Source organism: Ailuropoda melanoleuca, chromosome 3, assembly GCF_002007445.2.
Source record: "Ailuropoda melanoleuca isolate Jingjing chromosome 3, ASM200744v2, whole genome shotgun sequence".
NCBI lineage: Eukaryota > Metazoa > Chordata > Mammalia > Carnivora > Ursidae > Ailuropoda > Ailuropoda melanoleuca.
Genome location: NC_048220.1, coordinates 117649190 through 117675995, shown reverse-complemented (window position 1 = coordinate 117675995; position 26806 = coordinate 117649190). Strand labels below are relative to the sequence as shown.

General features: G+C 42.5%; 1 protein-coding gene across 1 annotated transcript in view; it reads left to right on the top strand.

The window, feature by feature from the left end:
• Window positions 1–26806, top strand: part of EGFLAM (EGF like, fibronectin type III and laminin G domains) — a 184051-nt gene that overhangs the window by 96487 nt on the left and 60758 nt on the right. The window contains exon 7 of the mRNA XM_034656987.1: window positions 1604–1770. Coding sequence (XP_034512878.1) covers window positions 1604–1770 — 167 coding nt within the window. The remainder of the gene's footprint in view (window positions 1–1603; window positions 1771–26806) is intronic.

The following is a 26806-nucleotide window of genomic DNA, read 5'->3' as shown; positions in this document are numbered from 1 at the left end:
ACTTGATAAATGGTAACTATTATTAGCTATGAACACAAAACATCCACTTGAATTAGGCCCTTCATAGCATCCCGCGGCCATGCACCACCATATCCAAGTTTCTTTTTTTTATTTGAAAGTATATGTGTGTGTGTGTATATATATATGTATATATATAAATATATTTATGTATATATATATTTTAAGATTTTATTTATTTATTTGACAGGGAGAGAGCACAAGCAGGGAGAGTGGCAGGCAGAGTGAGAGGGAGAAGCAGGCTCCCTTCCAAGCTGGGAGCCCAATGTGGGGCTCTGTCACAGGACCCTGGGATCATGACCTGAGCCGAAGGCAAACGCTTAACCAACCAAGCCACCAAGGTGCCCCCCAAGTTTCAGCCTGCTGTTTTTATTACCTGGGGTGCTCTTCTCCCCACTGGGATGCCACGCTATAAAGCATCGCTATCCAGTAGAAATATAATGCAAGCCCTATGTGAAATTTGAAGTTTTCTAATAGTGGCATTAAAGAGGCAACATGAAAAAAGTGAAATTAATTTTAATAACATATATTTTAACCCTCTGAATCCAAAATATTATCATCTCAACATGTGATCAATAAGCTATTTTACGTTCTTTTTTTCCTTTGAAATCCACTGTATACTTTACACTCATGGCACATGTCAGTTCAGATGAACTGTATTTCAAGGGCTGACGAGCCCCAGGGGCTGGATGCGCCCAGGTTTAGAGTAGTAAACAGGTGACCCAGGGTCATCTACTCGCTCTGTGATGTGGGCAAGTCCCTTATATAATGGCCAAAATATGCTGAGTGTTTACGATATGATGCCAGGCACTATGCTGAGGATATAGATTCATTGAATCTTCATGACAGTCCTCTTAGATAAGTACTTTTATTACTTGAAGAAGTTAAATAGCAGCTAGTAAGTAGGAGAGGCAGGACTTGAGTGGCTCTGTACAACCCCAGAGTTTGTAACCCTTACCTTCTGCTCATCGCCTCCCAGGTGGGAGCTCTAAGCAAGCGTCTGCAGTCTCTATAGGGTTCTTGGAAGAATGTATGAAAATTCAGCGAGGTGGCACAGTTGTACAATTTTGGTAAGAGCAAGAATGGCCGTGGACAGAATCTTCTTGGGTTTTCCCATGGCAGTTCATGCAGTTAGTCACTGTGTAAAACTTAACATTTGTTTACTTTGTGAACAGATTGTGAATGGATGGAATCTGTGCTCTCCTGACCTCTGGGAATGGGGACGGTTAGGGGAAGGCTTGTTTATGAAACATCTGGAAGGCAAAGTCCTTGAAAATGAACTCCTATATGGGGATGTTTTCACCATAGTCAAACCCATGCCGAGGAAAAGCAGATGATCTTGAAAAAGTGCTTAAAACTGACCTTAAAGATGATCTACTTGTTTTTATTGGCAGGGACCTAGTAGTTATGACCTATGATTTAAAATCAAGATGACTTTTAGATAGGAAGAGCTGACTCGTTTTTATAAGCATTACTGCTAGAGTCCGAATGCAACGCGTTAGTTTACACAGCCAGCAAGCTGCCCTTCCTTTTTGCTCCTCCTGAATTACTGCTTCTTGTTTTGTTTTGTTTTTAATCCATAAAGACCAGATTCGAAAATGAGTTGGACCTTAATCCAAGACCGGGTCCAGATGGACTCCACGGTTATCAAGGGCCTGGATCCGGAAACCAACTACCAGTTTGCCTTGAGGGCCGTGAATGCCCATGGCCGCAGCCCCCGCAGCCAGCCCAGCGACACCGTCAGGACCTTCTGTGAGTACCTCGGCCCCTTGGAAGGACAGACGTAGCTGCTTTGCTGGGGTTGCCTGGCGAGGACCCTTTGACTGGGGTTTCTTAGTGCCCTGCAGAGGGACAGCCTGCTGTGAGGTTATCCTCAGCTTTTCCTGCTGTGCTTTTCCCAGCACTTTTGAAGTTCGAGGCTCTCCACAGGGACACAGGCTGTTTCTATGTACAGGAGGTCAGCAGAAGGCTTATTTCTGCATCATCCTTGGGGAGTTCGAGGTCAGTGTTCTTTCACAATTACAGAACAAACCACATACCAAGATGATGTGCAGCCTCCCCCCACCTCCTGGCCTTTGCATCTTTTGAGAAAATGGGTTCATCTGAGAATCTAGGAGAAACAAATAATGCTCCCATACTCTTTGGGGTTAGTGTTCATCTGCATAACTGAGGACACTCAAGTACAATCAGTCCTGCAGAATGATGGTCAGGGAGAATCAGTCAGTGGTGCGCTGATGTGAGGCTAGGGGTCATTGGATGGCAAAAGTTCCTGTGTGTCGTAGTGCCTCCCTGGGAGGCTTGGGGAGGCTTGGGCCACTGGCTATCACATCACTCAGGGATTTTGTGAAAAGTCAGATTCCGATTATCGTCTGGGGTTTGAGAAGTTTCTGCATGATTCAGACAAGAACCATACTTTGATTGCTTAGACTACCTTGCCAACCCTGGCTTAGAAATCTTTATCTTTTGGAAATGGGGGCACATTGGCATAAACTTAGAACACTAGAGTGGGGAGATCTCAGAACTGGAATGTTGGCACTTTTTTGTTTGAAAAGTCTGTAATCTTTTCAGTTTTAACAACAAATTCCTCTAGGTTCCTGTGTCTAAAGACCCCTGCTGCTACCCCGGGTCCTCTTTACCTAGAGAGGAACTCCCAGAAAAGAAGCCTACCTTATTTTGTTTTTCTTTCCCTTCCCCTATGTTCATCTGTTTTGTTTCTTAAATTCCACATATGAGTGAAATCATATGGTATTTGTCTTTCTGACTTATTTCACTTAGCATAATACCCTCTAGTTCCATCCACGTTGTTGCAAATATTCCATTGTATATATATACACCATATATATCTTCTTTATCCACTCATCTGTTGATGCACATCTGGGCTCTTTCCATAGTTTGGCTATTGAGAACATTGCTGCTATAAACATTGGGGTGCATGTGCCCCTTCAAATCACTATGTTTGTATCCTTTGGATAAATATCTAGTAGTGCAATTGCTGGGTCATAGGGTAGCTCTATTTTTAGCTTTCTGAGGAGCCTCCATTCTCTTTTCCAGAGTGGCTGCACCAGTTTACAATCCTACCAACTGTGTAAGAGGGTTCCCTTCTCTGCCTCCTTGCCAACCTCTGTTGTTTCGTGAAATGAAATCAGAAAGGGAGACAAACCATGAGAGACTCTTAACTCTAGGAACAAACTGAGGGTTGCCAGAGGGAAGGTGGGTGGGGGGATGGGGTAACTGGGTGATGGGCATTGAGGAGGGCACGGGATGTAATGAGCCTTGGGCAGTATATGCAACTGATGAATCACTAAATTCTACCTCTGAAAATAGTAATGCACTATATGTTAATTAAATTGATTTTAAATTTAAAAAAGAAAAGAAGGCTATCTAACCCTGCCAGTTGCTTTCTGTTGGCCAACGCCAGTCTGAGTAAGTTCCTCCCCATCCTCACACAGTATCCACAGGCTGACTTCCAGGGCCACGGCTGTTTCCAGGGGTGCGGATTCACCACGTTCCCCAAGTCCTAGGAATCTTTCCTGAGAACAACCCTTACCCTAAACTTGAATTTCAGGGCTTCTTCCTTCAGACTGAACTGTTGGCAGTTATGGGGCTATGGTGAGGCCACCCCTCACACATATGTACACACCCCCTTACATACACATGCACACATGCATATACAGACCTGTACACACACACAGACACGCATACATGCACAGTAACTATCATCACCCAGCAATTGTTTCATTCTCCTTCTTCTTTAGGATTTAGAAGCTCAAACTCCCCAGTCATATGACAAGGGATGAAGCTCCTTCTTTCCGGAAGACATGTTAACGATTCTATTTCAAATCCAGGAAAGGTCTCCTTCCACTCTTGCTGGGTGAGAGTCTTGCTATAATCTTTGGTTTAGCTCTGGGGTATAGGACCAAAACTGGGGCAACAGTGGCCAGGCCAGGCCCCAGGACCTGCCTGTGTTTCCACACATACAGTTTGCCCTTTCACACCATGGGCTGAGCAGGTGCGCCCTGCGGCGCGCCCCGCCCACCCGCTTCCCCAGCGTCCAGCTCCTCCGCTCCTGTCCGGGGAGCTGCCCCGCGCTCTTTCCCTCGGTGCTTTCCTGCAGCTCCTTCACCATGTGCACAAGGAGGTAGGAGGATGAGATGCGACCCCTGGCGCCGGCCCTGGGTGTGGGTGTGGACACTGCAGTCCCAGGAGGGGGCAGAGGTGGGGACGGCTCTTCAACTTTTTTTTTTTTTTAAGCAGAAACCCTGGTCTGGGCTCGCAGTTTCTGATGATTATTTCCCACTGGTGGGTGGCAGCTTTGTGAATGAAGTGGGATAAGGCATGTGAAATTGCTTCACGACTATGTAATGTTACGTTACGATTGGTCTCCTGTGTGAACTAAGACTGTATCATTGCAAAGTAATTATGGGTAGGGGACGTGGCTGATTCAGTGGGAACTATCAACTATGAAATATTCTGAAATAAATAAAATTTAACTATATCTTACATATATACAGCTACTCAAATCAGGAAAAGAGAAATAGAATTGATTAGAGGGCTGGTTTCATAAATGCATGAGAATGTGCTGTAATTGGTATTTCATTTGGGAGTTTTTCTCTCATGATTGCTTCAAATATTTTAGAAAACCCTGTATTCTGCCCCATTCACACTTCTTATTTTGCGATTAGTTTCCCAAACCCATTTTTCCATATATAAAATAACCTAATTGTCAATTAACACTTATCTGAATTAGAATAAATTCTCAGTATCAGAGCTACCATTACAAGAATCTGCTATAAGTCAGGCAGTGCACTGAGCACATTATCTAGGAAATTCCATGTTGATTCTTTTTGTTTTTTAAATTTATTTATTTATTTATTTGAGAGAGAGAGTGCAGAGGGGAGGTGCAGAGAGAGAGGGAGATGGAAACCCAAGCGGACTCTGAGCTGAGCGTGGAGCCTGACTCGGGGCTTGATCTCGCAACCCCGAGATTATGACCTGAGCCCAAACCAAGAGTTGGCACTTAACCGACTGAGCCACCCAGGCACCTTTCCAGGTTAACTCTCACAGAAACCCTGTGCTGGAGGAATAGTATCCCTTTTTATAGATTTTTAAAAAGTTGAATCTTTGAAAGGTAACATATTTTGCCAAGAATAGTCATTGTAAAGGTAGAATTTGAACTCAAACTGAGCAGATGGCAAAGTCACTTCCCTGAGCCAGATTCAAATGAAAGGTTCTTATTCTTCTAATGCCAAGTAGCTTGAGCGCGGCAGGGTCAGCAATTAACGTACAGGGAATAGTTCCTGTGGACTCTATGGGCTAAGGGGGTTTGCCAGCACAGAACAAACCTATAGAATTTTTTTTCTTTTAAAAATTGTGAGGTATACTGTACATACAAAAATGGGAATAAAACACACATGCAGGCCTGAAACTCAACTGGGAATCGTCAGCATTTACAGCCGGCAGCCCTTCTGATTGACTAGACCCCAGCCAAGCCCGTTGCTAAGTATTTTGAAGGCCACGCTGAAGGGATTTGTGAGACCAGTGTTTGTGCCAGTTGGGCGTTCCCCAATCCTCACCGCTCCTCCTCTTCCTCCTTACCTCAGCTCCGTCCCACAGGGGTGTTTTCTTGGTGTAGTACCTTCTTTGCTTCCTGAACGGTGAACTTCAGAACAGAGTGTTCACAGTGACCACCAAGGTGGAGAGGGCCCCATGGGAATCCTTGAGACCCTACCCTGGACACCACCACAGGCTGGGCCCCTCTGTGGCTTATGTTAGGCCTACGCCCACCTCGTTTCATAAGGAGAGAGAACATCTCAGCTCTACGGACAAGGCGTTGACTTCCCCTGACCTGTTAACACCAGACCCTGTTAGCAGCTTCACTGCTGAGTGGGGCCCTCGGGGGATCTCAGTTGCTAGTGTGTGTGGTTAATGAGAGCCGGGGCCCAGTGTGCTCCTTCCTTGGTGCTCCCCGAGAGTGAGGAAGAGCAGAGGTGTGACGGCTTCTCTGGCGTGGTGCCTGGTGTGCCCAACTTCCACGTCTAACCTCGGCTCCACCAAGTTACAAGTAGAGAGGGAAGAAAATATTACGATGTTTCAGGGTCCCGGTCCTGTAATGAGGACTAGGACCATTTTGGTGACCTTGAGTAACAATGTCGCTACCCTGTATTTACTTCCGTCCTCTCGTTGGTGACTTTCCATATAACAGGGCCTATTCTGTTCCCCTGAGGAAATGCAAAGACAAAGGTCATGGTCTGCCACTCCTTACCCCATCCTGCTCATTTTTTTTCCTTTGAGAAAGAAATACCAACAATATTATAATTTGCCTTACTGCTCTGTGGCATGCTTGTTGCCTGAGATTGACCTCAGAAATTAGCCGGTCAGAGCCGGTCAGAGCAGGGGCCTCTGTGGAGCTCAAGGACACAAGGACACAAACGTGTGGCTTTGTAAGGCACGTGTTCACCCCATCTGGTGGCCACTTATTGGCTGGGATCCAAATTTCGCTTGGTTGAGAAGGATGGAAAGAGTAAAAGAGGACACAAACTGGAATAATAGAAATGGTAGAAGTAAAAAGCTAAATTTTTTGTTCATTTTCCCAAAGACAAACAAAATGGGATGAACAAGAACTCACATGTTTGGCCAACTATAGGGTTACATAACCTTTCCTGGGAATGGAATTTGGTCCTACCACCTTCAGCCACTTAATTTCTCATGTTCAATCATCGTTATTTAGGCCGAGAAAGAACCAGTAAGTTCTTCAGTGCACTGCACTTAGTATTGTCAGGGCTGTCCCAGCGGAGAGTGCTATTTTGTTCCTCACAAAAGCCATTTTGTTATTTCCTGCCTCGGGGCTTTTGTGCCCACTGTTTCTTCTGCCTGGAACTCTCTTTCCCAGATCTTTCCATGACTACCTCTCACTCCCCTCTAGCTCAGATGTCCTTCCTCAGACAGGCAACACTGAACTTCACCCTCCTTTACCTCAGCCCCATTCCTGCGTGATTTCCCCAGAGCACTTTCACTGCCGGAAACCATTTTAGTATGTGCATCCCTCCTCCAGGATAAGCTTCATAGTGGAGTTGGAATGTCTTGCTTGAGGTTGTGTCCCCAACACCCTGTACCAAATAGGTGCTCAATAAATATTCAGTGAGTACATTAATGACTAAACGTGACTTCAGACAAGAGCCCGTGACTACTTTGGAGGCTGGAAACTTCCTACAGCCACTGTCTGGGGAATTCAAAGAGAAGATGGAAGGAGAAAGGGAGTCTAGAAACTCACCAGGTTTCCCCACTGGCAAGGTTCACAGGAAAAGTCCAACTCCAGAATTGCAGTGTGTCCCAAAAAAGAAAAAGCAGAGTAAAAGAGGGAAGGAGGGAGGGAGGGAAGAGGGGGAGGAAAAACCTGGGGGCTTAAATTCAAGACAATAAGGATGGGAAAGAGGCCTTTGAGAGAGAGTCCAGTGACCCAAAGAGCACAAGTTGCTAATAAGGGGGTGAGGAAGGGAGAGACCGTGTTTACACCTGTGTTCTTTCCTGATCGTTAGAATAAGCTTTAACATTTCTATGCTAAATTTGACTGCATTTTTTCTTTGGTTCTAGTTAGTCTAATTATGGTCTTAGACCTTCAGAGATGGCATAGGAAGGTGTGAGATGTCCAGTGTACGTTTGGTTTTCACCACACGCTCCCCCCACCCAGTCCATTTACTACAGTAGTTGCAGAAACACTCTCTTCTACTGAACTAAGACAACCCAACCTGGCCCAAATCAATCAAATTTCTACAGTAGACCTGATTTCATGATGTTCCCTATCCATCCCGCCCTCCCCCTTTACTGGACTCTACCTTCCTGCTTCCTGGGACATCGCAGCTAGTGTTGGTTGTGTATCTGTTTATACCCTCATCATGCAAATGTCTGTGAGTGAATCTGATTTTGCCCAGTTTTGCTCTGAGATTTGGACCCTTGTCTTTAGTTGTCTGTCTCTCCAGAGACCTGCTTAGCGTGCTAGAGTTCCTCAGTACATGTTGTCGCATATCTAGCCACAAACAGATTTCTTTTATTCCCAGTCACTAGTAAGAGCTCCTGTTTGGTTGCAATGCCTTGAATTAGCTGCAACAGTGAGCAGAGTGGGGACGGAAGGTAGTGGTGGGCACCAGGGATGGGTAAGAAGCAGACAGGAAGGGGACTGGAAGCAGCTTCTCCCCAAATCCCCGTGACTTCTACTTACAACCTGCTACCTCTTTTGGTCAGTGCCTATGAAAAATCCTCACCAACCCTTGAAATTTCCTCACTGCCCCCAAATAGTGTACCTTTAGATGGAGCAGAAGCTGTTAGGCATGTCTGGGTCTGAGTGCCAGGAGAACTTTCTCTTACTACCTTGCTGTAAGAACTCAGGAAAGTCACTGAAACTCTCTGGGCCTCAGTGTCCTCATCTCTAAAATGGGTACAATAATGTCTAAGGTAGATAATATTTTCTACTTCTAAAGGTCATTTTGAGGAAACACATGTGAAATAGGAATTATGACAACTACCCACTTTTCAAGACGAAGGAGATGTTGATATGTGTTTCTTCCTTGCGTAATTACTGACGGGTGGTGTAGATGGTGTAACTGACTGGGTTACCACCAACCAGTCTGTCACTTTTCCTTTATGGCTCCATGCCCTGAGCTCTGCTCCTGGGACTTGAGGGCACTAGAATGTCAGAATTCAGAAACAAAGGATCAGGGACAAAAACTGTCCTGACAGAGTGGAAGAAAAGAAGAGACTACAGGAGTTAGGTCAAATAGAATCATTAAGATGGATTTGGTTGGTTGGTTGGTTTTAAAAGATTACAGATTTAAAAGACATCAGATAATTAAAACTGCAAGGCACAATGAACTTTGCTAACAAAATTTCATCTCTCTCACCACTCAAGCGCATCCTGAATTCAGGCAAAAAGAGAGAGAGAGAAAGAAAAGACTTCATAGTTATAATACTATAACTCTAATTTTTGTTAGCTTGTTTTTAACCTCTGCAAAGTTAGCCATTTACTTCGACAGGGGTCAGCAGATTTTTCTGTAAAGGGCAAGATAGTAAATACTTTGGAATTTCTGAGTTCACTTCAGCTGTTGTCTCCTGAAAGCAGCCATAGACGATAAAAAATGTGTGTGATTGTGTTCCAATAAAACTTTATCAGCGGGCATGGGAAATTGAATTTCATGTCATTTTCCTGGGTCACAAAATATTTTTTAAACTTTTTTTCAACCATTTAAGAAAGGAAAATCCATTTAACTTTGTACTATTAAAAGGATTAAAGAAAATAATTTAGGTGATACACACAAACTTTATTTAACACTTCTTGAACTGAGTAATCTCCATTCTCAAGGCCCCAGAGAGCTGCAAAATGGGGTGGGAGGCAGAAGCTTCTGCAGGATAAAGAATGAACAGCAGGAAGAGAAAAATAGAAAGGGAATCAGGAAGAAAGAGAGAAGTATAGAGCTCAGAGTAGGCTTGGGCGTTTGGGATTGGCTGGCTGGATATGCCGCGTTTCTAGTTAAGAGGGGCATTTACAGGGACTCGAAAGATACCTAGTTTTCTTTTCTTTTCTTTCTTTTTTTTTTTTAAAGATATTTATTTATTTATTTATTTATTTATTTATTTATTTATTTATCAGAGAGAGAAGGAGAGAGAGCCTGAGTGCACAAGCAGGGGGAGCAGCAGAGGGAGAAGCAGCCTCCCCATTGAGCAAGGAGCCCGATGCAGGACTCAATCCCAGAACCCTGGGATCATGACCTAAACTGAAGGCAGGCACACTTAACTGACTGAGCCACCCAGGCGACCCAGTACCTAGGCTTCTGTTTGCTGATGTGGCACCCCTGGCAGAAACAGCTCCATCTTGGACCTAGAAATTTATTTCATCAGTATAAAAACAGGCAGCTGGAGCAGATTTGACCTGAGAGCCATAGTTTGCTGACTTCTGTGGTATATATTACTGGGGTCCCCCCCTAAATTTTAGGCGACTGTCCAGGAAATTTGAGGAATCTACTCAGTAGCAATTTTGTCAAACTTGGAAAGAATCAACATATGCATACGAATGAAATTGTCTTCTTGATGGAAATTGAATTTTCACATGAAATTTCACATAAAAATTCTGGAACAAATAAGAGCTCCCCGAGAGCCTGCAACCTACGTGCCCTTGGACAGGTTTGTGCTGCTGTCCCGGGAACAGCGAGAAAACTGAGGGAGGTGCTTCTGCTGGGCATTACTCCCGAGCTTGGGTTCGGCCTATAAATTGGTGAGCTTTCATGGATTTGTAAATCTTTAGAATGTAAGAGGGAAAAAAGGAACAGGAGGAAGAACAAATCATGTGTTTCCCTCATAGCCTAGATAAATCTGCATTTTAAGTGTGAAGTTTGTGCATAAACATAACCTGGAAGGCGAGTTCACTGGGCAGGTGCTCTCCGCGGTAATCGCTCTATTGATCTGCTAATCCCTGGATGCATGTAAATCCGCGGAGCGCTCATTTGCACAACTTTATTGGTTCTAAAGGGAATGATTCACTTTGCTGTTTAAATACCTGCTACCTATTAATTGTTCTTCCGAGGCCTCTGTATCTCTCCCAGTACCATACATTTGCTTATAATCACTGCACGGATATTTTACCCCCTCTGGCTTGCTAAGGAAGAAAGACTAAAGCAAATGATAAGAAAATATAATTTCCCAAAAAGAGTCGCTCCCGATGGTCTAGTTTCAGCTGAAGCATCTGTCGAACCGGTCAGCTGCTATTTCTGGGCCACACTGTGAACAACTGGATACGATGTATTCCGCTCCGTCTCAATGGATTTCGAAACATTCATCTATGGAAGTAACATGCACATGTTCTGCACTATTTTTCCTTTTGTTTCCTTCTATTTCCTTATTACTCATTTTGTTCTTTCTTTTATATCCCTTATTTCATGGGTAGTCTTTCAGTTATCTCCTTTGGAGTACTTCTTGCTTTTACACAGTTCTCCACCGGGGTCATCTCTTAGCTTGTAAATCCCTGAGTCACTGGGGTTCTTCAATGAGAGAGGACGACCGCGGTGGTGGTTTAGCACAGAGAGGAGGCCCATGACATCAGCTGGATGCAGGGACAGACATGGAGGAGGGACACGGTGGGCACTGGCTGGGTCTGATGGATCTTGTCTGATCGTGCAAGCAAATATGAAACAAATGTGCAAGTAAAAAGCAACCCCTGAGACAAGATGACTTTTCTAATGATCGTGGGTGTCAGCGGGCTCCAACAGGAAACAGAGACACATGGATTTGGTTCATTTGAAGTGAGTTCAGTGAAGGAATCTTTTGCAAAAGTTTGGGTCGATGTAAGGAAAGCAAAAACAAGCCATTGCCAGCACCTGGAGATAGACAAGGAGAGCCATCGGGCAAGAGCTGTGACCTTCAGACGTGCATCCCATGACAACCCGGTAGAATGGAAGTTGGAGAACAAAGATGCTGACTCCTTTCCCCCCTCCTCACACTCTCTTGCTCACGTTCCAGATGGTCAGATCACAGCTGGTGGCCCGACAGGTTCGCCTCCCAGGGCCCAGGGCCAAGTGGGGAGGAGGAGAGGAAGATGTGGGGGGCCAGAAGAAAGGAATCTACCAAAAGAAGTAATAGTATCTTGTATAATGAGAGATTGATGCCTTTTACGTGGATTCCAAGAATATAGATTATGTTTTGCCTTTCACTCTTACTGAAAGCAGGAATCTTATCTCATTCCTCTTTGCCTTTTTAGCATTTGCCTTGAACAAAGGAGATAGGTCTCACAGCCAAACTTTTGTTATCGGAAAGTTTATAAACTCAGAGCAGGCAAGGACTAATTCCTCGTTTTGCAGATGAGGAAACTGAGGCCCAGAATGACTCAACAGTCTTCTCAAGGTCACTTAGCTGCAGATCCTGGATAAGAGTGCAGTTTGGTGAAAACCTTGTTTTCAACTTGATTCCTAAAGTTTGTGGGATTTCTTTTTCCTAAAGAATCAGTTCCCCCAAGTTATTTTACAATATACCGATTTGCTTTTTCAAACAAATACTTAGTGCCCACAGTGGCCAGACACTGTTTCAGATGCTGGGGACTCAGTAGTGAACTAAACAGACAAAAAGAATCCCTGACCTTGCAGAGCCTACATTTTAATCAAGGCAGACAGATAATGAACAGATCAATTAAAAAATGTAGAGAGTATGTTAGATGGGATAAGGGGGCTATGGTGAATTGCAAAACAGACAAGGGGTTGAGTAGTCAGAGAAAGCCTCCTGAGAAGGTAATATTTGAATAAGAAAGATGGGGTGAATTTTCTGGATATATGTACCTGGGTCAATAGATCAATTGATTGATCTATCTACCGATTGATCTATCTATACCTATCATCTATCTAATCTATCAAGCCACCTGGGAGAAGAGAGTTCTAGGCAAATTCAGAGACCCTGATACAGGAGCATCCTGGGATGTTCAGGGAAGAATGAGGAGGCCTGTGTGGCCAGATTGGGTGTTTGGGGGAGAGGCCTGTAACGAGATGAGGTAACAGGAGAGGGAAGTCATGGTAACAGTTGGTTAGGATCTTGGAGGCCATTGGAGGCCATTGGACATTGCTTTTACTGGAAGGGAGTTGGGAAGACTGGGAGGGTTGGGGGCTTGTCCAGGGGAATGAAAAGACCTTAAGTTTCACTGAGAGCACTCATACTGGTATGTGAAGGGACCAAAGTAAGAGCAGTGAGACCAACCAGAGAAATCATTGCAGTTACATCAAAGCAGAAATTGCTTTTTTTGTTGTCTTTAAATAGAAAAAGTAAATCCATACTTATTATTAGAAAAAACACTCAAGCAACATTAAAAATGTAAAAAAAAAATCCAAATGAAAATTATATCTAATCTCAGCATCCAGGCATAGCAGCTATTCACATAGTGGTATATAATCTTGCAGGATTTTTTTGAATCCAATGCTGAGATCATAGTATGTATAATTTTCCTGTGTAACAAAATGCTATGCACATCTTTAAATATCAACAAATATAGATCTACATCATTAATTTTAATAATCATAGTGTATTCCACTGGAAAGCTCTACCATGTTATTTAATTCTTTATTGATGGGCACTTAGATTGTTTCACTATTATATACAAAGCAGTAGGCCTCCCAATAATGCCCCTTCTGACATTTCTCTACAGCAGAGCAGGTCAGGACTGTTATCCTTTCCTTATATTTATTGATGGGTAGACTCATGTGTGCAGCCAATTGGTAATATGGATGGCATCTGAACCCTAAGACTCTCACCTGTTTTTCTAACTATTAGTGAGTATTTTGATAGGTAATGTACATAGTAAAGCACATTGTTCATACACACTTTTAAGACAAAACTATTTTTCAAAAGAAAAAAATAATCATCTGCCTTAAAGCTCAGGTCTCATACTGGAATTTTTGTTTCCAGCTTCTCATTCCCGCTTGAATGGTGAGCTAGAGATCTGTCAGGAAACATGGAAGAGTACTGCCATCTTTTCTCGAACCCCAGTGTCTACCATATTTAAAAATGTAAATGTATGTCTCTTCTGGTCCAGTGGAATGTTGCTTCCATCAGTAGTCCTGGCCATCTGGTCATAAAAGAATTCCAGAGGCCAAGTGTCCAAAGGATCACAGACACTAGGGAATGACCAACGTTGCTCCTCAGGAGAAAGTAGGCCAACTCACCCAGCAGATGGCGGTAGTGCACAAGGCATCCAGCCGACTTTCAGAGCTGGAAGAGCCTTTGGCATCAGTTTGCCTTCCCCTGAGGTGGTTGAGACCCAGAACAGAGAAGTTCCCTTACCTTGCCTCACATGATTGACTTCTTCATAGTTAACTAGTCCCAACCAACACGGGAGAGGACAACTAATTTTAGATTGGTGTTTCTGCCATTGAAAGAAAAGTTCACAAACACAAACAAATCTCCACAGAGATCTGAGGGCTTTTATAGCATCCTCTTTCTAACCAATGCTGAGTCCTCATGGTACCAAGAACCGATAGAGTGAATTTCTAAAATAAAATGAAATGAACAGCCGTCAAATTCAGAAAGAATTAGAACAATGACAATTACAAGAGCGAGAGGTAAAAAGTGCTATGAACAACTTGAAGTCAGGCCTTTTTTGTTTATGTTTTTTGCTTCATACATCACCACTGGTAATCATGTTAAGCTGGAAAATGTCTTGAGGATGCTCGAGAAAGTAAAGAACTTAGTTTCTGAATCTACAGTGATTCTTTCACTTGTTCAAGCGTTCTCTTGCCAGTTCATGTTTAAAGTGGATATATAACGCCTGTAATATACCAGGCAAATTTTGGGTGCTGGGGTCTAGCAGTCCACAGGAGAGACAATCTCTTCCCTCCTGGAGAGTCAGTCTCAGAAAGTAAGTAGATAATAAACTAAGTCTTAATTATAATACATAAGGAATATGTCCTTAATGGTGTATCTTAAGAGGAAAACAGGGAATAAGAGGGCACAGAGGATGGTGGGAAGGGCTGTTTGGGATGGGCTATTGAAAGAGGGATTTGAGCAGAGTCCCTCCATGTGGAGGGAGCAGCAAGTGTGCAGATCCTGGGGTGAGAGCAGGCTTGGGTACTCTAGGAATGGTAAGGAGGCTCCCGTGGCAGGGACACGGTAAGTGAGAAGAAGGATAGGAAATGAGATCAGAAAGGTAGCCAGAGGCCAGGGGTCAAACATTGTAGGTCCTGATGAAGACTTTGGGTTTTATTCTAAGTTAGATACAAAGACCTTGAAGTGTTTTGAGCAGCAGAATGATGTGATCTGACTTACATTTTAAACAGGATCATTGTGGCTGTGGTATGGAGATTGACAGAGAGGTGGGGAGCCCAACAGAGAGGCAATCCTATATTACTTTAAGGAGAATATGCATGAAAAGGAGAAGCAGAGAACCAAAACAGATCATGGAATTTTGATACTAGCAGGTAGTTTCAGGACCAAGCCAAACTTTCATAATTTTCTGATAAGAACGGAAACGTCACCAGATTAAGTGACTAATTCTAGGTCCCGGTTAGTGGCCAGGCATGTCAGATTTGTGGGACTGCTGGCCAGTGCTCTTTTCATCTCCTACCCGCCTCTCTGCTGCAAAGACCCCACTTGCACATGTGGTCGGCCATTCCATGTAAGGGCGGTGTCACTCCTTGCCACCTACACTTAATTTCCTGGGTCTCCTGCATACTTGTAGCTTCCTTTCAGAGCAAGGGGACTGTTGCTTCCGTGGTCCCAGTGGGAACCTTCCACATGAATTTCCTGAAATGCTTCTTTTGCTGCAAGGTTCTGCTTCTTTCAGCGGGAAGTACTGGAAGTCTTTCTCCACTATTGTTGCTTCCAAGAGCACCTCCTGACCATGGACACTTGCCACGTCCCACTGCACACTGCTCTAGCCACATTAGTGAAAGTCCTGCGGTTAGACTGACGGTGTTTCCTGCAGGCAGAAGGTGGCCTATTGGGACCTGGTTATAAAGCTGATGGAGGTTAAGAAACTTTGGAGCTCTGTGTCCCCAGACCTTCCATTTCAGGAGGCCCCCAGAGGATCTTTGCTTCAGATCCATCGTTTGCCTTTCTTCCCCCCCACCCAAAGATTGATTGATTGATTGATTTATCAGTCAGAGAGACAGAGAGAGAGAGAGAACACGAGCAGCAGGAGCTGCAGGCAGAAGGAGAGGAAGAAGCAGGCTCCCCGATGAGCAGGGAGCCCAATGCAGGGCTCGATCCCAGGACCCTGAGATCATCACCTGAGCCGAAGGAAGACACCTAACCAACTGAGCCACCCAGGCGTCCCTCGTGTTATTCATTTCTTAAAGGATGCCTGAATGCCTGAATGATTTGGGAGCGCCATAGAGGAGCAGTTCCCAGCTGGGGTAATTTTTCCCCCAAGGGGTCAACTGGCCGTTCCCAGAGGCATTTTTGGCTGACACGAATGGCTACGGTGCTCCCGGCATCTAGTGGGTGAAGGCATGGGTGCTGCTGAGTATCCTGCAATGCAGGGGCCCGGCTTCCACAACAGACAGCGATCCATCCCGAAATGTCCACAGTGCTGAGCTGGAGAAACCCAACTCTAAGATAAAAATAAAATGAGAAAATCTAACCTTTGCTCACGATAAAATGGCAATCAGACTGGAAAATTAACCAGCATTCAAAAAATCAGCTAGAGTGAAGTATTTCTCAACTTTTTTGGGCTGCAACCCACAGTAAGAAGATATGATTTGCACTGCAGCCCAACACACACAAATGTATCTATAAATAGGTGTGTGTATGTGCAAATGTCTCCCGGAACAATACCCATGCTGAACGCAGAGCTTTCTGTTTTTATACCACTTGGTTCCATTTAAAAAAAAATGTGGTCATGCCCCACCGAATTATTATTACTGTTCACTAATGTGTTTGGAATCTGTAGTTTGAATAATACTGAACAAAATGTGTAAGAAAACTGAACAGGTTCTATAAATATAAATGAGCCCTGAAAGGCATAAAGCAAGGGTATATTCTGTATAGAAGTCACTAAAAGGATTGGCCATTAATTTCACAAATAGCTATTTTGGCCAAACGTTTTTCAAAGAGAATTGAACCAGTTCTTGCCTTCCTGGGGTTCATGATCCAGTCCAGGGAACAGCCCGTCATACGGCGAACTACCTGTGTCGTGACATGCAGTGTACAGAACGTGCTGTGCAGCTCCAGGAGGAGGGGACAGGGACGGGTTTTGTGGATCAGGAAACTGGGAGGTGGATTGGCTAAGGTTTCCCAGTGAACTGACATTAGGGGTGGCTGAGTCGGATTTCTCCAAAGGGACAGGGGATGAGGAACAAGAGAATCCAGGCAGGAAGTTTTCTGGGTCGGGTCTTGAGGGAGATCTTCGAGGATGTGCATGAGGCCAGAAGACACAGGGCACAAGGCAGAATGTAGAACCCTCCCCCCCACCGGACCCCCTTGCGAGGCTAATGTAAAACCACCCCCATTAGCATGTTGCTTTCCTGCTCTTCCTGTTCACTGGGTAAATGCCACACTCCTTACCCTGATTCACGATCTTTCATGATCTGGCCCCAGCCAGCCTTTCTTGCCTTGTCGCCCCTGGCTTCATCGCAGAAGCCCCCTGCCCCAGCAGATAGGGGGCCAGCTGTACCCACTATCGCCACAAGTCGGTGTGTCCTTCCACACCCTCATCTTTTCTTGCTCAGCAAATTCCAACCAGATGATCATTTCTCGAGGTGTAGGGTTCAAACATGGAAAAAGGAAATTCTTGCATAGAAAGCACTGTGATGATTCTGTTTGTTATTCCAGCAGGGAGTTCCCAGCACGAGCGTGTCATCATTTTCCCTCTCCTGGAGAACAGGGTGTGATGCTTCAGTGCCTGCAAACCCTCAGCTGAACCCCCAGCTTCCCCTCGCTCTCTGTGTGGGTTTAATCAATATGCCAATATCTATTTGAAAGTGAGAACAAATTACTCGTTTCCATTTATTTCAAAAAAGTTTCTTGGGTACAGCTTAATCCATGACCCAGAGATGGTTTGGCTTGCTCCTGTCACAGAGTCTCTATGGGGTTTTCAATCGATTGTTGGACAGGACTGTGGGGCAGAGTAAGGACTTAAGCCAGACTCCCTTCCCTGATTTAGGACTGGCTCTCCTCCTATGATGATATTCGTAACCTAGAAGTTGTTTTCATTATGACGGCCCACCACAGGACCCTCCCAGCTTAAGTATCACCAGTGGTCTTTCCTGTAGCTCATCATTAAGGGCTGCTGTCTACTAGAGCCATGCCAGCTTTGGGAATGTGAGTTCACTCAAGACATTTGAATGTCGTTTTAAGTCACTTCTATTTCACCAATGCACAAAACTCATTTGAGGATGTCTGTATACTCAACCATACACACACACATTCACACACCGTCATTAAAAATAAATGTGATAAGATGATCAGAAATCAAATCAGAAGTATGAATATAATTGTATAAGGTGAGACAGTCACTTAAGTCCTGGAGGTCACCAAACTCTAAACTTCTTATTAGGAAAGACAAGAACAAAATCAAGGTCTTACAGAACTCTATGTATCTGACCAAAGGATGCAAACCCATTTTTCAGTGAAAATGATTTTTTTTTCCTGGATAAGGCTATAGAAAGAAATTACCAAGTGAATCATTATATAAAGAATATTGAGCAGTATAATGAATACTGATCTTAATAGTGGTTTAATGGGTGAAGAAATATTTTTTGCATGGCTAGGTTCTTACTGATCCTCATTAAAAATTGGATTGTAGCTGACTAATGGTATTTCTGTGGGGATAATCAAACTTGACAGAAGGAAAACCCTTAGAAAATTAGAAGCATTGATGATTAATATGCTTTCAGCATTATTCAGCAAATTCCTCATGTATATTTTAGAGGCTAACATCTAATGCATTCTGTTATTGAATATCAAGGTTTTTCCTTTAAACTGTTCAAAAGGATATTTCGAAAGTATCTTAATTCTTTTTTGTTCAGTCATTCTCTGAAGGTGGTAGAATGTCCTTTGCCTTCCTAACTTGTCTAAACTAATACAATCTCGACAAGTCACCTCCCGGGCTGTGTATTTCAACATCAAGTTATTTCTTTACTTCCCTAACTTCTTGTCTACACAGAAATCACCATCCTGAATCCTATGGCTTTTCTTTCTGCTGTAGGAATCTTACCGGTTTGTATCTAGTTGTAGGTCTCTTCATTTTAGCAGCAATATAAGCTCTTTCAAACTGTAGTCTCCATTTTTTTTTTCCAGCTCAGACAAGTTTTATTTTTATGTTTTTGATTTGTAAGACATGTGAAATGTTTCCATCATTCTGGTAAAGGCTTAAGAAACACCCCTAATCCCTTGGTTTGGATCTTGTCCTCTATGTCCACATCCAGATGTAGTATTTTCTCTCCTCTGTTTTCATCTTTCTGAGAACATTTCTCAGGCTCACCCCCACGTCACTAATTCAAGTTTCTCCAGTATCAGTTTTGGTCTTTACTACCTTAGGTGTGCATTTTCATTCTCCTAATAAAATTCTGGCTTTGTTACATTGATTCTTTTTTATTATGAATAATTTCAAACACAGTGAAAAATGTCAGGAATACCTCTATATCCATGACCCAACTTTGTCAAATCTTAACAGTTGCCATATTCTCTTCAGTGTTACAAAAATAAAACATCACAGAAACAGGAGCAGCCTGTACTCTGCACCCTGGACCCTCCCCACACCATCCTTCTGCCTTTTCCTTGGAGGTGTTTGCATTTAGTGTTGTGGTTTCCCTACACGTTTAATCATTACGTTAACATGTATATGTTTATTTATAAATGATAGGGTATTGTTTTGAATGTTTCTATACTCCTTATAAATGCAGTGACATGCAAGTATCCTTTGGTGATGAATTTTTCTCCACCACATTATGTTCTTGACTCCCACGCAAATTCAATTGTCAAGCTCTAGTTCATGCAGTTTCACTGCCATATAGTGTCCCACCATATAAGTACACTCTAGTTTATCAGTTATTTTGATGTTAGACATTTAAATTGTTCCATTTTTTTGCCATTAAAAACAAGGTTGCAATGAGCAATTTAATGTATGTTGCCTGCTCCCCGACCCACCCTGCTTGGAGTATGATCTTACAAATGGAATTGCTATGTTGTGCATGCTTATCTTCAACTCTGTCACCTAGTAGAAAATTGTTCCTCAGAGTGTTTGTAGCTCCGTCCACTCCACTGACAGTGTGTTCAGAACTCTTCCTGCTGTCGATCCTTGCCAGCATTTGGTATTATCAGACTTATAAATAGAGTCAGTCTGATGGAGGTAAAATGATATGTCATTATTGCTTTGATTTGCCATTCCCTATTTCTAGTGAGGTTAAATGTAAGTTTATAACTTTTTTAGTCATTCTATGAATTGACTGTTTATATGTTTTACCTATCTTTATTGGTATATATATACCTATATATAATATATGTAGATATACATTAACTTATATAGATACATGAATTATATATATAGTATATATAAATTTACATAGTATATATTAATAAGCATTAATATATACATCTAAAAACTTATCCTTAGTCAGTAATACGTGTTGCAAATATCTTCTGCTAGCCTGTGACTTATCTTTCACTTCACTTATGGTATCAGTTAATGAACAAAATTATTTTATTCAATGTAGTTAAATATCTCAGTTTTTCTCTATGATTTATGCTTTCTGTGTTTTTTTTTAAGCCACTTCCTTTTTCCAAGGTCATTAAGCAAAATTTTGTTTTATCCTAAAAATCTGAAAATTTTGCTTTTCATATTTAGGGTCTCAATCTACCTGAAATTTACTTTTAGGCATGGAGAAGTAGAAGTCTAACTTTATCTATCTATCTATCTATCTATCTATCTATCTATCTATCTATATTTTCTTCATATAGATAACCAGTCACCCCAGCACCAATTGTTGAATTATTAATCCTTTCTCCTATTGATTTGTAATGGGATCTTTCTGTATATCCGATCTCCACACATTTATGGATCCATTTCTGAGTTCAATAGTCTATTTCTTTATCCCTACGTCAATACTGCACTGTCTTAATTTCTACAAGTTTATAGAATCAGGACATCTGGTAGGTAATTCTACTCAAACTCATTCTTCTTCAAAATTGCCCTGTCTTTTCTTGACGTTTTGTTTGACCTTTTGCTCTTCAATATAAATTGTCTAAACTAATATTAGTTTATTAAGCTAAGAAACTTAAGAAACTGAAATTTCAATTCCATGAAAAACTCTATTGAGATTTTAAAAACCAGAATTATGGTGAATTCTATATTGAATGTATAAATTAATTCTGGAGGAATTGGCATCTTCATGATAGAGACTCATCCAATTCATGGCCATGTTATATCTCATTCATTTATTTGGATCTTTCCAAAGTCTTCCAGGGCACTTTTGTTCCACTTACTCTCCAGTCTCTTATACTTGGAAGGCTGTTTTAAATTAGTTTAATCTGTGGAATTTTCTTTCTTTCATTCTTTTTTTATTTTTGTAGTCACAGTTTTCTTTTCATGCACTTTTCCCGTATACTCTTTTTTTTTTTTTAAAGATTTTATTTATTTATTTGACAGAGATAGAGACAGCCAGCGAGAGAGGGAACACAAAGCAGGGGGAGTGGGAGAGGAAGAAGCAGGCTCATAGGAAGAGCCTGACATGGGGCTCGATCCCATAACACCGGGATCATGCCCTGAGCCGAAGGCAGACGCTTAACTGCTGTGCCACCCAGGCGCCCCTTTCCCGTATACTCTTGAAAAGAATGTGAATTCTTTTATTTTGGTGTCTAGGGTTCTATATATGTCTACTTGATCAAGCTTTTTAATATCGTTGTTCAAACCTGTATGCTGTCAGCTTGATCTGTTAGTTACCTGAGAGAGAGGCCTTAAAATTTCTCGCTATATCCGCCTATACTTCTCTCAGTCTTTTTCTTGATATATATGTGAGGTTGTAATATTAAGTACATACAGACTCAGAATCATCTTATATTCCTGGTGGTTCCTTTAATCATTTGTTAGCAGCCATTTTTAACATTAATGATGCTGCTTCTCTTTTCTGTTAAAGTTTATGTGGTCCAATGATAATACAGATACACTGGCTTCCTTTTAGCTATTGCTTATTTTTTACATTTTTTTACTTTTGATCTCTCTGTGTCTTATGTTGTTGGTACTTTCTAGAAACAATATACAGCTTAACTTGTAAAAATCCGGTCTGATAAGCACTGTCCTTTACATGGCAAGTTTTTTTTTAATAGTTATTGTAATTGTTGACATGTTGTATTTATTTCTACAATTTTATTTTGTGTTATTTACTCTTCTTTCTTTCTTTCTTTCTTTTTCTTTTTTGGTGGCTGAAGGGGAATCTTTTGTTGCTTCTCTCCTGTTTTCTATAGGATTGTCTATATTTTCTTAGTCCCCTTCTCCCCTCTATTGGGATGAATTATACATTCTTTTATTTACCATCTATAAATTGTTAACTTTCAAACTTTTATAGGGGTGCCTGAGTGGTTCAGTCTGTTAAACCTCAGACTCTTGGTTTTGACTCAGGTGGTGAGCTCAGGGTTGTGAGATTGAGCCTTGCACTCAGCTGCCCACTCAGCGGGGAGTCTGCTTGAGAAGCCCTCTCCCTCTCCCTTTGCCCCTCCCCCCATGCTCTCTCTCTAAAATAAATAAATGAAATCCTAAAAGAAAAACCTTTCATAGTCTAAAGTTCATCAACATCTATTACCCTCATCACAAACAATAAAAGGACCTTAGCAGCCTCAATCTAGGTCAATTCTTTCTTATCTTACATGTTATATCTCAGTATTTTTGTCCCACCTTGTTTAGTAACCACAGGTTAGGCTTTTTTTTTTTTTACAGTAATGATTATTTAGATTTATGCAAATATTTATGAGTTTCTCTGCCCACTACTTTTTGCATCTTATTCTTTCCTTCTTCCTGAAGTATACTTTTCAGTAAATCCTTGAGAGTCTGTTAGTGATAAACTCTCTCCAACTTTATGATCCAGTCCCTATTTCCCTCTCATTGTTGAAAAACCACTTAGTCAAATATAGAATTTTTTGATGGTAATGATTTCTCCTAACATCATGTCTCAAAGTGGGGAGGAGGGATGAGAAGGTATAACCATCTCTGGTTTAAACCATCTGGTGATGACGATACCTAAAAGAGAACCAGGCCACCCACAGTTGATGCCCACATGTGAAGTCCCTTTAAAAAGACCACAGGAAGTCCACTGTGACAGTGGTGCTCCCCTGCACAGCATCAGTCATCCCGCGACATGGGTGTGAGCCTGTCTCCCTCCCCACTAGACTGAGAGCCCTCAGCAAGCTGCCTGTCCTCTTTCTTGTCTCGCTGTCTACCTCCTGGGTCCCAAGTGCAGGTTATGAACTCAGCCCCGTTTTGTACTAACCCATTGGAGATCACACCATATATGTCAGTGTTATGTTTGCTACCCCCAGTCTCCCCTACAGGATCCAGCTTTCACTCCCAGCTTTTCTAGATCATTCTCATCAGCACACAAATATGAATGCCATCTCACAGAAAAGAAGACTCCATTGACCCCACAACGCCTCCCCCTCTCATCTTGTTTCTCTGCTTTTTTTCAAGCTAGAGTTATTGCGTTATCTACATTCACTGTTATTACTACTTTTTGGACGTCTGTGTGCTGTTCAGCCAACTCCAGCCTGCTTCTACCTCTACTGCTCGTGTGAAGAAGGTCAATGACCTCCGTTTTCCAAACATAATGTCATCCCATGAACATATCACATGCCATCAAATGTAAAATAACTTTTAAAAATAATGGAAATTTGTGATACATCTGACTACTTTCTTAAGATAAATTTCTACTACATTTACAAAGTTGAATAACTCAAATGCTTGATGTAGATTTCCAAATTATCCCACAGAAAGAGAGAAAAGGAGAGAGGGAGAGAGGGAAAGACAGAGATCTTACTTTTTTTTTTCACTTTTTTTTATAATAATATTTTTTTATTATATTATGTTGGTCACCATACAGTGCATCCCTGGTTTTTGATGTAAAGTTCAATGATTCATTAGTTGCATATAATACCCAGTGCACCATGCAATACGTGCCCTCCTTACTACCCATCACCAGCCTATCTCACTTCTTAAGCCATGTCCTCCTGACACTATGGACAATCGTTTTCTTTGCTACTAAATTCCCAGTGAAAATGACTGGCTAGACACTTAGAGCATTGGCATTGACCAAGTGAAAACTGGGGTCTTCCAAAAAACATTTATTTTGTGTTTACCATGTGCAGAGCACACTGTAAGATTTGGCTCTTAAAGAGAACAGTCGTTCAGTCATTCTCTTACCTAACAAATCCGTAGTGAGTGCCTGCTGTATACATAACACTGAAGTCTTAATGCCGGCCACCATGTTGGCTGCTTAGAAATCCTTTCATTGCCTATCTAAATAGTACACTGCCCACTTCTCCTCAAGTCCTGAGGTATCGCTGTAGAATGTCATCAGTGAATTATTATTCATTATTCTTTGAAGTCACAAAGATTCCAAGTCTGAAATTTCCAGCACAGTGTGTTGAAAATACGGCCTTGGGTTTTCCTGCTGTGTTTACAGCCACCTTTTGCGTTATGCTTTGCCTATGTATCTCCTCCATCAGCAGGTAGCAAAGAAATAGGTGCCTAACACCTTGGTTTCTGGCCATTTGCTTAATTTTTCACAGCCCCGTTATCTTTCAAAAGGGAGACTCTGAGGGAGAGAGATACAGTGGCTTGTGCTTGGTTGACTAGTTTATGTTCTTCAAAAGGCAGCACCCCACAGGGGTTTGCATAGTTGGTGTGTCCTGTGTGTGTGTGTGTGTGTGTGTGTGTGTGTGTGTGTGCATACAGATAAAGGAGTTGGAGAAGCTTCGAGGTGAGGGCTCTAGAAGTCACTTGGTGCCTAGGGTATCATCTGGAGCTATAGTCAGATGAGAGTTTCATGAAGCAGGAGCAGAAAAGAGCAAACACATCTGCTTATGGCTGGTACCTAGAGCAGCTATCTCCCAGCACCCTACTCCTACCACTATAGAAACACACCCTGGATTAATTAGATCTGTTCAGGTTGGAGGAAAACATTCAGGCAGATTATTTGGGGGAAAGGAAGGAGCAAGGGAAACCATTCAGCATCCTTGTAGACGCTCTGAATCCCTGTGCTGCCAAGGCTGATGTTGAGCAGGCTAATTTTCTGCAGAACAAGAAGGCTCTCCCAGTGACTTTAAGGATCACAGGGGAGCTCTGTGCCCCACCCCTCAGCATGCACACAGTTGGTGGGTACATTTCCCAAGGAGAGGGTCTAATTGTGTCATTTGATCCCCGTTCATTTCAGTTAGGAATGCACTAAACTTCCAGCCATCACAACCACCCTCACTGCCAAAGACAACATAGTAGAAAGGAAAGTTCCAGAAGACTTCTACTTGCATCTTACTGAGACTACCTCATGGTCACCCCTAGATGCAAAGGAGGCTCAGAAATCCAACGTTTAGCTCCTATAGTATCTACAGAGAAGAGGTAAGGGAGGAGGGGTTAAGGCTGAATTATCTGCCTTGCCCTCAGATATGAAGCCCTCCTTTTGGTAGATTTTTACATGAGGCCTCTCAGAGGTGGTTGGTCTGTGTATGGTTGTCTAAGGCTCAGGCCTAGATCCTGGTTCCATCATTTGTGGCCGGGGTGGCAGGACTGACTTCACTTAAAACATATAGCCCAAGCCAAAGCAACTTAATGCTTGGAAGACTCAGCCCAGAAGGGGGGCAGGGTATGGATGATTTTCCAGGAAAGGTCTGTGGAGTGATTTATTTAAGATCTTGGAAAGAATTATTCATAGATTTTAAACCCTTTATGTGGGTCCTCTTGTGCCTAGAGTTTTGCTATTTAAGAATCCAGATGAATGCTGCAGTCACATATTTTTATTATGCCTAAATGATCTCAAAAGTTCACTGTTTTTATTTCTTAGACATTTTGTAAATTTCTACAATGTGCCAGGGAGTAAGGAAGGTTTTGGTGGTATAGTAGAAACTGATAAAGACAGTATTGCCTTCTTCAAGGCATTTCAGTCTAACGGGAGAGTCACAGTTATGAAATCTTTCCACAGATAAATATGTAATTACAAGTTAATAATGCTATAAAAGAGGAGAGAACCATGAGGATATATAGGAAGGGAACCTGACTTTATCTGGGGTACAGAGAGAACATGTCTAAGAAAGTGGTTTTGAGCAGAGACATAAAAATTAAAAAGGCAAAAAGTGGGCAATGAGGGATAAGATTTCCAAGCACAGGGAATAGCATGTGCAAAGACCCTGAGGCAGGAGAAAGCATGATGTGCCTCCCAAATTGAAAGAAGAACCATTGTTCTTTCTGGCTGGAGCAGGATAAGAAGGAATAAATTGGTATGGGATAGGGCTCGAACTGGCAGTAATACAGAGTCTCCAAAGGGACAAAGGCCACGGGGCTGACCTGTCATTTTTCTATCCAACCAACCGTGTCTTGAATATTTGCACTGGAGGAGATGCTCCAGTTTCCGTCCGTGACACATTGACTCCTAGGGGACACTTCTCCTCCAATCATTCTTGCTCTGGTGAGTTGAGGTTTTGAGGATGCCCAATTAAAAACACTTATCCTCTTTGTCCACTTTCTGAACCAACTGAGAAATAAGACAACATAGTCAGCAGATAAAGAATCAAATTGCCATCCTTATTTCCAATAAATGCTGGGCAGAGAACGTAGCTTACTCTAAGGTACAAAGTGGGTTTGCAAACTCCCCTCTGACTAAGAGCCCACTTGAAGGAAAGTTGCATTTGCAGAGAAGTCACACCTGCCCAGGTCACTGCTTTCCACTTTTCTAGGTTGAGAAGGGGGGTGGGAGGGACAGAATTTGCCCCCAACTCCACCTCCCTCCCCCAGGTCCTTTGATAGATTAGATTCACTCAGCTCAGAAATGTGGACCAAATGGGGCGCCTGGGTGGCACAGCGGTTAAGCATCTGCCTTCGGCTCAGGGCGTGATCCCAGCATTATGGGATCGAGCCCCACATCAGGCTCTTCTGCTATGAGCCTGCTTCTTCCTCTCCCACTCCTCCTGCTTGTATTTCCCCTCTCGCTGGCTGTCTCTATCTCTGTCAAATAAATAAATAAAATCTTAAAAAAAAAAAAAGAAAGAAATGTGGACCAAATGCTTCTACCCAGATCTAGGTTGCTGTCTCTACCTCTGTAGGGAGGAAAAGGGGTTGGACAAGAATCCCAGAAAC